The 14,960-nt window shown below is 35.3% G+C and overlaps 1 protein-coding gene across 1 annotated transcript in view; it reads left to right on the forward strand.

Moving 5' to 3' along the window:
* LOC117334263 (golgin subfamily B member 1-like) overlaps window positions 1-14,960 on the forward strand; it is a 101,102-nt gene that overhangs the window by 62,180 nt on the left and 23,962 nt on the right. Inside the window, 8 exon segments of the mRNA XM_033893773.1 lie at window positions 3,930-4,015; window positions 4,348-4,411; window positions 4,742-4,876; window positions 5,600-5,710; window positions 8,450-8,517; window positions 11,253-11,380; window positions 11,646-11,823; window positions 12,762-12,797. Of these exon segments, the coding sequence (XP_033749664.1) occupies window positions 3,930-4,015; window positions 4,348-4,411; window positions 4,742-4,876; window positions 5,600-5,710; window positions 8,450-8,517; window positions 11,253-11,380; window positions 11,646-11,823; window positions 12,762-12,797 (806 nt within the window).

The following is a 14,960-nucleotide window of genomic DNA, read 5'->3' on the forward strand; positions in this document are numbered from 1 at the left end:
AGCGTCCTTCTAGGACTCGTCAGCAATTCAAAGGACTTCAGTTGAGATACTTCAAAACAGGTGTAAAAAAATGTCAAAATCTGAATCCGGAGCAAGGTGCAATAGCTTTATGATTTAATAAATTCCCTAATTTTCAATGATAGATTTCAAAACAAGCTCATGTATATATATTCTGAACTGTGCCACTATTCAATTGGTTTAAAATGTGGTGTTCTAAAGATATTTTCAGTACATATACTGCATACAGTAGCTTTAGATAGTTTGTTATAACACATGTATTGGATGAGTTTTATACAGAGTATTGGTGTCTAAATCATATAAACTATTAGATTTCATGACCTGTTAATACAATATGATATTAAATAAATATTTTATAATGTTTGAAAATATCTTGTTTTTTTTTTTTAATAAATCATCAATAATTTCATCTCAAGATTTTGCACAGTTTGTGGTGGCGTTGTCCCCTTACTGAACCAGTTCCTGTTGTAAGATTTTGCACAGTTTGTGGTGGCGTTGTCCCCTTACTGAACCAGTTCCTGTTGTAAGATTTTGCACAGTTTGTGGGGGCGTTGTCCCCCCTTCCTTACTGAACCAGTTCCTGTTTTAAGGTTGACCTGCTTGGCGCTCAATTTACTGTTGTAATTTTGATGTTATGATTTAAATTGCTTCCTGTTATAAGATTGATGCTATTAGTTAACAACATGTTACCGCTGTGGTAATGTAACCACTTCCTGTCATCAGTGTTGACATCAGAATTACTTTCAAGTTCCTGTTACCATTGTTTTGTAATATCTGAAGAAAGACCACTTTCCTGTCATCGCTGTATTACCACAGAGAACCACTTCCTGTTATCATTGTGGTGTCATAACTGAGTTTGGCTACTTCCTGCCATCAGTGAACCACTTCCTGTTATCATTGTGGTGTCATTACTGAGTTTGTCTACTTCCTGTCGTCAGTGAACCACTTCCTGTTATCATTGTGGTGTCATAACTGAGTTGGGCTACTTCCTGCCATCAGTGAACCACTTCCTGTTATCATTGTGGTGTCATTACTGAGTTGGGCTACTTCCTGCCATCAGTGAACCACTTTCTGTTATCATTGTAGTGTCATAACTGAGTTGGGCTACTTCCTGCCGTCAGTGAACCACTTCCTGTTATCATTGTAGTGTCATAACTGAGTTGGGCTACTTCCTGCCATCAGTGAACCACTTCCTGTTATCATTGTAGTGTCATAACTGAGTTGGGCTACTTCCTGTCGTCAGTAAACCACTTCCTGTTATCATTGTAGTGTCATAACTGAGTTGGGCTACTTCCTGTCGTCAGTAAACCACTTCCTGTTATCATTGTAGTGTCATAACTGAGTTGGGCTACTTCCTGTCGTCAGTAAACCACTTCCTGTTATCATTGTAGTGTCATAACTGAGTTGGGCTACTTCCTGTCGTCAGTAAACCACTTCCTGTTATCATTGTAGTGTCATAACTGAGTTGGGCTATTTCCTGTCGTCAGTAAACCACTTCCTGTTATCATTGTAGTGTCATAACTGAGTTTGTCTACTTCCTGTCGTCAGTGAACCACTTCCTGTTATCATTGTAGTGTCATAACTGAGTTGGGCTACTTCCTGCCATGACTTCCTGATTAAACACTTGTCAGAAGGGCTCCATAACTTCTCTCATTTACCCGTCACGTCTAGCAGAAAAAAGTTTTTTAAATCAAAATATGTAAAAAATAAGAAAATAAGCCAAACAATAACTTATAGTAGGTAATAATCTAAAATATTTCCATTTTTAAATGGCAGTGGCTTCGAAACTGTAGAAATATGACAAGAATGTTTAAAATGTCACTTAATTAATAGGGCTTCTCTTCCCCATATCAAGGTATCATAGAGTTGAGGCCCTCCACAGGGATATTGTATGTTTGATTTTGGATATGAAAATATTTTTGTATTGTGGGTTTGACTTATTTTTACATTGCATACAACTCTAGATAAAGTGTATTAATTAAAGTCTTTTCTTTCAGTTTAAATAGATATAAATAACATTGATATATTATATATTGAAATATTAAGGTATAATCAGATGTAAATATCCAAATTTACGAATTTTGTTTTATTAATTCATCAAAAATTATCCCTTTTGGTGCCCATATCACTTTTCATTATTGATACAGAATGTCTGATGCCTAAATGGTGTTTTGAGAAGATTACATAGCCCTTTAAACACCCGTTAATTCTGCTTTGATAAGCACAAAGTTGTACCCAATATTGGTAACATTGATACCCTTGGCTTTTCTTCATGGCATTATGAGGGTGTGGAGGGGGGAGAGATCATCAGATACTGATACCCTGTATCATGTTACTGAAGTCATTTACTGATCCGTACACTAACTTTACAGTTAATATATCTATACCATACTCTTTTCTATGTTTTGTAAAGGTTACCTATTTTTTCGTGGACATTTAAATGCTGATTTATTGGTTTTTTGTTTGTGACACGTTTAATGTACCTGGTATATTGTCATTATATAAACAGCTACAATTAGCCTGTTAGTTCAGGGATAAAATCAACCTTTTTACCAACCTTTCAAACTTTTAATGGGCAAGTAATCATGTAGCAAAATGGGAATATGTCTAGAAAGGATTTGTGATAACACCTCTATGACAAGTAGTGATGAACTACTATAGTATACACTGCCCTATGCAATAAATAATGAATACTTAATTTGATTTATGGGAAGATGTATGGAAATCAGTTTTAAAGTTTAAAATGTGTGAATAATTGAGTCTTTATCCAATTTTTTGTAGTGGGAACGAAGGTTTCTTTAGGGAATATTTAACTTGTGTGAAATTTTCCTTTGAGCTGGATCCCAAATCCAATATGGCTACCTGTCACCATTTTGACTTTTAGCACACAAAGTGTTCGCACCTGTACAAGTCTCTGGGAATTTTTTGATTTTTATGGAAATTCTAAAATACATAAAGCATACAATTTTTTGTGAAAATTTCATTGTGAGCCAAAAGTGAAATTCAATATGGCTACCTCCTCTTGTAATGGCTATTCTGGATGCTAGCACCTAAAAACGGTTTCCACTGAGAATCTCATAATTATATATCTTTGTGGGAAAAAAGTACCGACTGTTCCGGTCAATTTGAGTCTATTACACCTTAATCTGTCCCATGTCTAGTGAGTAGTGTCTCTCCCACCTAGAGCCTCAATGACTATTGAATATTTACTTAGGGTCTGTCCTCCTTAAGACTTAATGAAAACAATAAATCACCACCGGTCAGTTCATTAGGTGGTCAGCTATCTCTCTATATTGACTTTGTTGCCAGTCTCTAGATCTATGTTTACCTGAACAGGTGACAAGTGTGTGTTAGAGATCATAAACCTAAGTATCACTTTCTCCAATCTCTTCTGATGAACCTTAACTTAGATATTTCTGTATTCATAATCATCAATTCATGTGGAACTGTCTTGAAGCAGACATGCAGAGCTGTGAAATCTATGATCACTTGCAAATTTATTTTCATGTCTGTCAATAATTTTTAATTAATATCTAATAGAAGTTCCTCCTTTACAGTCAAGTGCAGCTAGTAAATGTCCTTGAATTTCATTTATGATTATGCCAGGTGCGGTAAATATCCTTAAAACAGGATAATGATTATGTCTAGTTTTTAGTTCCGAATATACAAATGAATTAAATAGAATTTATATAATTTTCGGAAACATATCATGTTCATACATACGGACAGTTCCTTAAATGTACATGTAGAAAAATGAATATATATATATTAACCTGTTTGTTTGATGTTCTCCATTTCAGCTGTTTATTGACATGTTGTCATGTCATTAATTAAGAAATGATGATGATAAGAGTTTTTATACAATGAGGAATAACATGTATTATATATTGTGTTTTGGTTGTATTTTTCAGTCAGAAAATAGTTTAGCCAAACTTCACGATATTGATCAACTCACAGGAAAAGTGGAACAATTAAGAAATGAGAATGAACATTTCAGGTATAATAACTTTGACATCATCCAGATCTCGATTTACATTAATATTTTAAATGTCTCATAATCCATTATCATGAGGATACATTTAAGCACTTGGTAGGAGTTTGAATTATTATTGGTAGTTTTGATTTCTTTATACTGAAATCCCAAAGAAACATCAACTCGAAACTGAAACTGAAATTGGCTCATATGCCTACTATATATTACACAGAGTTATTGCCGTTTGTTTAGATTTTTTTGATGAATCCTTTAAAGTAGGAGAATCTGCATATATTGCCATACTGTCTTGTGTTAAATGAATACTAGACATTTCATATGTTTCTTCTTTATTTCAGGGACAGAGTCTTAGAACTCGAAAGCGTACGAGACAATCTGATAAGTCAGAAGGAAGAACTACTGGTATGTATATCTGTAGGGGCTGCTGCTTTGTAGACAAGCTATATAACTTACGTAAAAATTGTATCAATTATTTAATTTGCTAGAAAAAAATATCTTTTATGATACAGTTTTGTTTATGTACATGTACCTTCCCAGTTTTGTATCAATTTCATGATAACTATAATTCTTTTTGGTTTATCACAGGTCTTGTTTTTACTGTTGAATTGACTCTTCAATATACCTTCTAAGATAGAAAATATTTCTGTTTTTCAGAAATTAATCCTTTCTTATTCTTAAAAACATTCATGCTGATACTTTATCTAGATATATCAATTTCTTTGAAACTAAAAGGCAAGTACTGAGTTGATATACAAAAAGCCGCGACTGGAAGACCTTGAGAACAAGGTTGAAGAGCTGCAGCAAGCTAACAAGCAGTTAAGGGATATGAACGAGTCCATGAACAATCAGTTTGAAAACCTAGAACAGGTACTGTACTGTTACCATGTGTTAACAACACTCTGGGAAACTGTTGTTTATCGTGAATTTGGTGTCTGTGTGTGTGTACTTAAATCCCCTTTAATACCCAGCAGGAGGCAGTAGGATGTAGTTTTATGTAAGTCTAACATATTTGGGCGTGAAACTTTGGTTTATTGACACACAGATTAGCATAAATGGATTATCATGTTAACGCCCATCCACAGCATGGCCATTTCATAACCAGTCCCATTTCATGTATTTCTCATTTTTTTCCTGAAAAAACAAAAGTGTAACAGAAACAATTAAGACACCATCAAATACTGTAATTGTATAGGGAAACCAACACTCCTGTTGTTTTAAATGCATATAGTAGAATTTTCAAATATTTTACCTTAAATATGAAAGTTCAGATAGGAGCATTTTCAAATATTGTAGATAAGAATATGAAAAATTGAAGAACTAATTTTCTTGATATTTAAAATAGCATATGCTTATTGATACCTCCCAATATCAAGATATCCTCACTATGTGGTGAACATTATATTTGAAAATAATTATCCTAGCTACTCTTATCTTATTGTGGTGTTGTATTATGGTATGTGATGTAAATATAGCCCTAAACTGAAGTTGTTAGAGACAATTGTTTTAATATGTATGTTGATTTGTCGTTCTGTACCTGTTATCCTCTCTGTTAATGTCTTGTGTGTTGTTTGTGTGTTTTATCTATTACAGACCACGGTAGCCACTAACATGGCTAGCGTAAATCGAGTACCTTATTCTTCGTCCCCTACCAGGGGGACACACATATCGTATGGCTCCATATCAGAGGAATTTATTGTACCTGTAAGACATTGCACAAAACAGTACAAAATACCTATATATAAATAGTACATGTAGTTTCAGGTTCTAGTTAGAATAACATAACCCATAGTCGCATATAATTTACCTTCCATCGTGGTCCTGTTGGCCTTAATTGGTATTAATTGTACTGATTATATAAAAACACATTATTTTAGATACACTGCTTTGAAATACAGTATTAAATTAAGTGTTGTGTGAAAAATGGTTAAAAACCTTTCACAGTTTTTCAATTTCATTTTGTCGAGATGTGACACATTTCAGAAAGAAACCAGGAGTATTGTCTTTGTACACAATTTGTTTGTTATACCAGTTTACATAACAGTTACACCAGTAATAAGTGTAGATCCTTGATACCTCCTGTCTGTATGTGTTACCTGTAATTTGTCAGTATATATATGTTATTATGCTTTTTGTTGTAGTATACAAGGAAACACATTGTTTCAGCAAATACATCAAATATAAAATTTTGAAAATATTAATACAATATATGTCTTTTGGATATGACAATAATTAAGCATGGACATAGTTACAGATCACAATTCCTGTTAAATAATTATAATTTCCTTTACTTTTCGTATTGACTCGCAACATCTTAACTTTATCATAAATGGAACTCGATATGTTTTGATTTCCATGTTAACTGTCAGAAGCAGAACAATGTGTGTCCTATTACCAGAAATGTTCACTGCCAAAACAATGTACCTCATTTAGATCTATACCTTATCACAGATCCCCCTCACACATACTGAGTTGTCCCCCTTGTCACTCGCACCTGTGATGCACATGCACTGTGACGTGAGTAGCCAAAGATATATGACCATACTGTCTGTCATATATCAGAATCTACCATATATATGCCATTATCTCCAATATGCCTCTGCTATCCATATGCATTCTGTGAACTTATCAGCATATATTATGTTTACCTCCCCTTTGAAATCCACTGTCATATAATCAGTATATGGTCAAGGTGGCAAAGTTCTCATATGACTGCATAATATTGTAGCAAACATTTAAAATCTGTTGTCTATTTCTCTGAACTAGCATTTTTTTCATGAAAGAGAAACTGTTTTGAAAATCTAAAAATTTCTCACAGTGTATACTCACACAGGACATTAGAAAATAATAATTAAAAATGCCATTGTGTAAGCTGAGCTATGCAAAAACAAAACAAAAGGAACTCTACTTACAACAAAATTCGTGTAGAATCAAATGATAATATTTCTAACTTCAATTCAAAAAAATAACATGGAATGATATATTTTCATATAACTAAAATAATGATTGAATGTGTGATGTGTCTTAATATGGATGATGTTGTGGCCTTGACCAATATTTACATGTAGATTTACAACACAATTTCTATTCTAGACATTTCATATTTTGTGTCTATCATAGGCTATTATATAGGAATTCTTTGAGGTGTTTCACGGGAATTGTTCCTAACTGCCTTTCTGTATCAGAGATACAGGTGCTTTCACGCCATTAAACTAGACTAGTGTTTCAGAGATGCTATTTCCCTAATTTCAGAGAATTTCCTTGTTTCTAAATGTCTTTCTATTACATATGTATTTTAGAATTTTTTCATATCTCAGAAAAATTAAAGATGTGGTGGGTTCTGTTATTCCTCTTTATTTCAGCTTTTAAGAAGGACCATGCCCTGTTAATGTAATTAATAGACATTAGTCAGGCTGTAAGCTTCCTCCTACACATAAAATACATCATAGTTTGCTCATTCAAAAAAATTCACCAATTTTTAAACCTGTACAATAATGAGCATACAATTATTTATACATATATAATATATGTATGTGATTAATGATTGAAACAATTAAGCAAATGACTCATTATAGTTCAGTTAGCTGTACATTGGCACTCAATGTTCCTTACATTAGAAACAGTGTACTGATGTTCAGCTCTCACCACTAATGTAAGGAGAATGGTTTGTTTTCAGAAACATTGATATACAAATATATATAACTTACAATCAGGATTATCATGTTTATTAGTTAAAATACAGATCACTCTAAGTACTGTTGTACAACAAATGTCTGTTGTATAATCACATATTGCTAGTTAACTTATTAAAGCCCTACATATATATCACTTACAATTACATTTTAATAGACTAGTGTAATATGTCAACTTGTGAATTTCATGGAACAGCAGAATCTCTGATCATGTGATCACTCTCAGGACACATATTGCATTCTCTATGTATTGTAAAATGTGAATTAGCATTTGATATGATCTTTTGATGGTATAATCATGTCATTGTCATTTTGCGTTGGATTTCAGGTATACCCTTATTGCTTTGTTAAGCTTTTTAGTACATAGATGTTTGATAGTGTTCTTAAATATTTTCCAGATTTCCAATTACCAACCTCTCAGGTGTTAATTCATTTTTGTTTAAAATAAGTACCCGGGTAATATAAAAATATTTTTTTCCGTAAATGGAAGAGAACATGTTTTTGTAACAGTGAATATGAAATACATGTAGGTTTAATTTACATATCCAGTATACATGTATATCTGAAGTCTTTATAGAAATATATGATTATAAAAATGTTACACCTGCAGGTTTTGTGCCTTAGCATGGAGACTTTTTATGTTGACATTAGCCTTGGTATATAGAATATGTCTATGGGACAATCTGTTGATGGATAGGATCATTTTACCAAAAGTTTGATACAATAAAAAAATTTTTTTTCTGAATTTCAGGAAAATGTGGAACTGAAAGAAGCTGTAGGTGGAGATGGATCCCTTGTACCAAAAGTGGAAATGGAAAGGTATTTCTCCCACAGATTTGTCTCCCATCCTAGAGTGTGATTTCTATGTCAACCCCTAGGGTGTGATATCTTTGTCAACCTTTAGGATGTGATATCTCTGTCACCCCCTAGGGAATGATATCTCTGTCACCCCTAGGATGTGATTTCTCTGTCACCCCTTAGGGTGTGATATCTCTGTCAACCTCTAGGGTGTGATATCTCTATCGCCACTAGGATGTGATATCTCTGTCAACCTCTAGGATATGATATCTCTGTCACTTCCTAGGGAATGATATCTCTGTCAACCCCTAGGGTGTGATATCTCTGTCAACCCCTAGGGTGTGATATGTCTGTCAACCTCTAGGGTGTGATATCTTTGTCACCACTAGGGTGTGATTTCTCTGTCACTCCCTAGGGTATGATATCTCTGTCACCACTAGGGTGTGATATGTCTGTCAACCTCTAGAGTGATATCTTTGTCACCACTAGGGTGTGATATGTCTGTCAACCTCTAGGATGTGATATCTCTGTCACCACTAGGGTGTGATATCTCTGTCACCACTAGGGTGTAATATCTCTGTCACCACTAGGATGTGATATCTCTGTCACCACTAGGGTGTGATATCTCTGTCTAAACTAGGGTGTGATATCTCTGTCACCACTAGGGTGTGATATCTCTGTCAACCCCTAGGGTGTGATTTCTCTGTCACCCCCTAAGGTATGATATCTCTGTCAGCACTAGGGTGTAATATCTCTGTCACCACTAGGGTGTGATATGTCTGTCAACCTCTAGAGTGATATCTTTGTCACCACTAGGGTGTGATATGTCTGTCAACCTCTAGGATGTGATATCTCTGTCACCACTAGGGTGTGATATCTCTGTCACCACTAGGGTGTAATATCTCTGTCACCACTAGGGTGTAATATCTCTGTCACCACTAGGGTGTGATATCTCTGTCACCACTAGGATGTGATATCTCTGTCACCACTAGGGTGTGATATCTCTGTCAGCACTAGGGTGTAATATCTCTGTCACCACTAGGGTGTGATATCTCTGTCACCACTAGGGTGTGATATCTCTGTCACCACTAGGGTGTGATATCTCTGTCAACCCCTAGGGTGTGATTTCTCTGTCACCCCCTAAGGTATGATATATCTGTCAACCTCTAGGGTATGATATCTCTGTCACCACTAGGGAGTGATATCTCTGTCAACATGTGGGGTGTGATTTCTCTGTCACCCCCTAGGGTGTGATTTCTCTGTCATCCCCTAGGGTGTGATATTTCATTCACCACTAGGTTGTGATATCTCTATCACCACAAGGGTGTGATATCTTTGTCACCACTAGGGTGTGATATGTCTGTCAACCTCTAGGATGTGATATCTCTGTCACCACTAGGGTGTAATATCTCTGTCACCACTAGGGTGTGATATCTCTGTCACCTCTAGGGTGCGATATCTCTGTCACCACAAGGATGTGATATCTCTGTCACCACTAGGGTATGATATCTCTGTCACCCCCTAGGGTATGATATCTCTGTCACCACTAGGGTGTGATATCTCTCTCACCACTAGGGTGTGATATCTCTCATCCCTAGAGTGTGATATCTCTGTCAACCCCTAGGGTGTGATATCTATGTCACCCCTAGGGTATGATATGTCTGTCAACCTCTAGGGTGTGATTTCTATGTCAACTCCTCGGGTGTGATTTCTATGTCAACCCCTAGGGTGTGATATCTCTGTCACCACTAGGGTGTGATATCTCAGTCACCCCTTAGGGTGTGATATCTCTGTCACCCCCTATGGTGTGATATGTCTGTCACTACTAGGGTGTGATATCTCTGTCACCACTAGGGTGTGATATCTCTGTCATCACAAGGATGTGATAATTCTGTCACCACTAGGGTGTGATATCTCGGTCACCACTAGGGTGTGATATCTCGGTCACCACTAGGGTGTGATATCTCGGTCACCACTAGGGTATGATATCTCTGTCACCACTCTGTCACCACTAGGGTGTGATATCTCTGTCACCACTAGGGTGTGATATCTCTGTCACCACAAGGATGTGATATCTCTGTCACCACAAGGGTGTGATATCTCTGTCACCACTAGGGTGTGATATCTCTGTCACCACTAGGGTGTGATTTCTCTGTCAACCTCTAGGGTGTGATTTCTCTGTCACCCCCTAGAGTGTGATAGATAGCACATGCGGGCAACAATACAATGACATTACTTTGACGTTACAATGATGTCACAGCAACAATCATGTTGCACTGAAATTGTGTTGCATTTTAATATTTTGTTTAATATTTGAACAACTGGACCATAGGTAAAACAGTATGATGGGAGGGGGGAGAAAAATAATCATTCACTACCTTGAGGATGTGATAGCGAAATTTCCAACCCTCGAGATGATATTCTTGACTGTCAGAGCCTTGGGTTAGACAACCAAGAATATGACTCCTTGGGTTGGAGACATCTTTTCTCTATCACACACTGAAGGTTTGGGAAGATCATCAAAAACAGAATTGGCCTCAGTAGGGAATAGGATAGGAAATAAAGTAAAGGGAATCTATTTTGGAGGAGTAATAGGAGGAAAAGAGGATTAAAGTAAATTTTTAGGGAAGGGAGTACAACATAGGGTATAGGGAAAAAAATTAGGTGGAAGGAGATTGAAAAATAGGAATCAAATAAATTGTTTCTGGAAGTAATAGAATGACAGATGTTTTAGAGATTCACACTTATGTGTTAAGGGTTGAAGAGGAAAAGGAGAATCTTCACAGGGAATTGGAGAGGATGATGAGAGAGAACCAGGGCCTGCAGGAAAGACATGAACAGTATGTGAATGATTATGGCCCGGATGGAGAGATCGTTTATGAAGGTAGGCACTGTGGTTCTTTAACTATTCTTCGGTTAAATTTGTATAAAACGTGGTTGGCTTTATAATCATGATATATGGCTTTGTTTTGTTGAGCTTTATTTTGATCCAACAGTTATTGAAATAGATAATTGTTCTAGCTTTGAAACATTCTGTGTTAAATGACTTGCGTAGATATTTTGCAGGCATGTAATGGAGATGAGAAAGTCATTTCAGATTTAAGCCAGCAGCAAATCAGATGATAACAAGTTATTTCTGATGTTTTCAGAAAAGAATAAGGTGCGTAAGTTGGAGCGTGAGAAGGAGGGTCTTGAAAAGCAGGTAGCACTGATAAATGGGTCCCTGCTCCTAGTGGAGGGTAGTAAAAAACGTCTGGATGAGGTCGTAGAGGATCTGCAGCATGAGATAGTTCACCTAAGGAAGGAGCTAGAAGAGGCTGAGAAACAGTAAGTGCAAGAGGACGTCACTCTCGTTTGAAATTATTACATATGCTCAGTAAGTGGTAAGGGAGGTCACACATGTTGGGGATTTTTATGTATAAAGAAGTATATAGATCACTTATCTGTTATCTGTATCTGATTAAAGTAGAAGGTATCAGGGGAGGTCACTCTTGTTAGTAATTTTGCTGACAACAGCAGAAAGTATCAGGGGAGGTCAATCTTGTTGATGATTTCTATATCTGATTACAGCAGAAAGTATAAAGTCACACTCATTGGTGATTTCTGTATCTGATTACAGCAGATTAGCTATAAGGGGAGGTCACTCTCATATGTTGTTGATTTCTTTGATTACAGCAGAAAGTATCGGGGATGTCACTCTTGTTGGAGATTTCTATATCTGATTACAGCAGAACCTATACGGTCACACTCATTGGTGGTTTCTGTATCTGATAACAGCAGAAAGTATAAGGGATGTCACTCTGGATAGTATTAAAAATTTCCATGTTCCTCTTATTGAGAAATGGTAGAGAAAATCTTGTTTCCATGGGTTTCTTAAATGAATGATATAACAGTTAACTGAGAGAGATTTCATTTGTTGAAGATTTATTATGGATATGTCTATTGCATAACTCAGTGACTACCTCACCATTCAGTCATATTCAACTGGCCTGCTCTTCTTGAAAGATTAATCAAACAGAAAATTCATTTGGGAGTGATGCAGCTCTTTACAATATTTTGAGGTTGATTTGAATGAGAAGACTAAAGTACATATTTTTATTACTGATATAATAAAAGCTTTAAGTGGCAGGGTTGGTCACTCTATCTCCGGAGTGATTTTTCGGAAACTGTAAGTAGAAGATTTTTCTTGTGCAGCCATTGAAGCTATCCACAAAAGCTTCATATCTGATTTGTGAAAATGATTTATGAATTAATTTTCTCTGCAGAATTATAATGCTAGAAAGCCAAAAGGCAATGATACGGTGAGAAAACTCAATTTCAAGTATATATAAGTGTCTGTTTTAGAACTGGTGCATGTTTTAACATTGACTGGAAAAAGTAGTAACAAGATTAATGTGTATAGGCATGGTTCTGTTGTGCTGATTATAGAATTTTGGCTTTATCTAATAATAAATTATGTTAATGGGTGATGATGGAAGTGTATAACTCTAAAAGGATAGCTTCTGGTAACACTAAACTTACACACACTGTAATTTGGGTTTAATTTCTAACCTTAGGAGTAATATATTCTTGGTTTTACCAAACATTAAAATGATATCCTTTATTTATTCAAGATTATTTATCAACCAATCAATCAACTTGCAATAGAGACACCAATACAAGACTCAGGTGTGTCAAGGAAAGATAACCCTTTGTTAAAAAAAAGTATCTCAAAGACAAGACTGAGAGAAGAATGAAATATAACTCTTTAATCACAAGCTATTCAAAGACAAGACTGACATAGGCCAAGGAAAGATAATTCTTTAATCACAAACTAACCCAAAGGCAAGACTGAGAGAGAACAGAGAAAGCTAACTCTTTAATCACAAACTATCCCAAAGACAAGAATGAGAGAAGCCAAGGAAAGATAACTCTATAATTACAAACTATACCAAAAACAAAGACAGTGAAAGGCCAAGGAAAAACAACTCTTTAGTGATTAAGTATTTCGCAAGACTTAGAATTTATAAGGAAAGTTCATGCAGGATTAACTTGGTGTAGGATTGCAGGTTGTGGGGAAAACAAAATGTAGCTGCACAAATTTACCTGGAACCAAGGATAACATTTGTGTTGGCTGTCCAGCCTCATGCTCCTGTTGTTATCTTCTTATTAATACAAGAATTTGAAAGTGGGAGTGAGAATTGAAAATCGTCTTTTAAACATTTTGGTGTCATATTAATATATTAAATATATGTTAATGTTTATAATTAATGATGTCTATGTATTAACTTGATGCCTGTCAGTGTGGCTGTTGATATTTATAGGCATGTGTTACTATTTATACTCAGTGTGTTATATTTGTGTTCCATGCTGTGTTGTGTATTATAATGCAGTGTGTGATTAGCAAGTCAGTCATGTTATGTGAATTTTGTTACAGCAAACCAGAGTAAGTTTCAGATAAACATTTTTAGCTGGCTAAACCATGCAGGCTTATCAAATACAATTATAAAAAACAAACTGATAATCCTACCCGGCCAACTGATCTGAAAGATAAAACCTGATGACCTTACCTTTATATTAAGGTCATTTCCGTTAGTCCTCACACCTAGGATTAGTACACCAGAGTTACAGAGGACATTCTCCTAATGGTTAGCAATACTGTGATAGCTCTAGTCACCATCTGATTTCGGTCATATTAATTGAAATTATTTTTGAACACCGAGTATGTTTCTAATATCAAGAAGTTGGTGAATTTGTGTTTGAAGACCAGTAGACAAAGATCTGACAGCTTAGCTGCTAATTCAGGGCCTGTTATTTTAATGTTACAGGTTTTTCATAGTTATATACCAAAAACAATTTATTTGAAAACATTTTGTTTAAACTGTTGCTGTGTTCATGTTTAATGTATAGACAGATCTCAAGACTGGTTCTGTATATATATTGATGGTATGTAACAAAATATTTATTTTAACATTGTTAACGTATATGGCCATTGAAGAATCAATTATACATAAAAACCAAAATGGAATTAAATCAGAAATATAATAAGACATTATTCTGTTTCATTTACAATTTAAAGGGAGATGCTGCGAGTCTGCCATGGCAGGTATTATGTGTGACATACACCGATCATTTTTTTTCTATTCACAGTAACGTGAACATCTCTGCCTTCCCTTTTATATTAATTATTTCTCTAATATTCTGAATTATCTCCCTTGAACAATTCTAGATGAAATAGCACTGGCTGTGTTTAACCTGTGTTTTGTAAGTGTGAGCACACTGACTTGTTTGTATGTGTTTTCCTTGTTAGTGATATAAAAAAAGAATCTAATATACTCTGTTGCACATCTGGATTTGAAAAAATGTGTTATTTTCATATTATTCCACAAAGTATTTGATTTCTTTCTGTGTACATTGTACTTAGGTCTGGCGGTAGAAACATCACCTTTGTTGTTATTGAATTAAAATCCCTGACTTTCTATTTC

Source organism: Pecten maximus, chromosome 9 (genome assembly GCF_902652985.1).
Source record: "Pecten maximus chromosome 9, xPecMax1.1, whole genome shotgun sequence".
NCBI classification, from domain to species: Eukaryota; Metazoa; Mollusca; class Bivalvia; order Pectinida; family Pectinidae; genus Pecten; species Pecten maximus.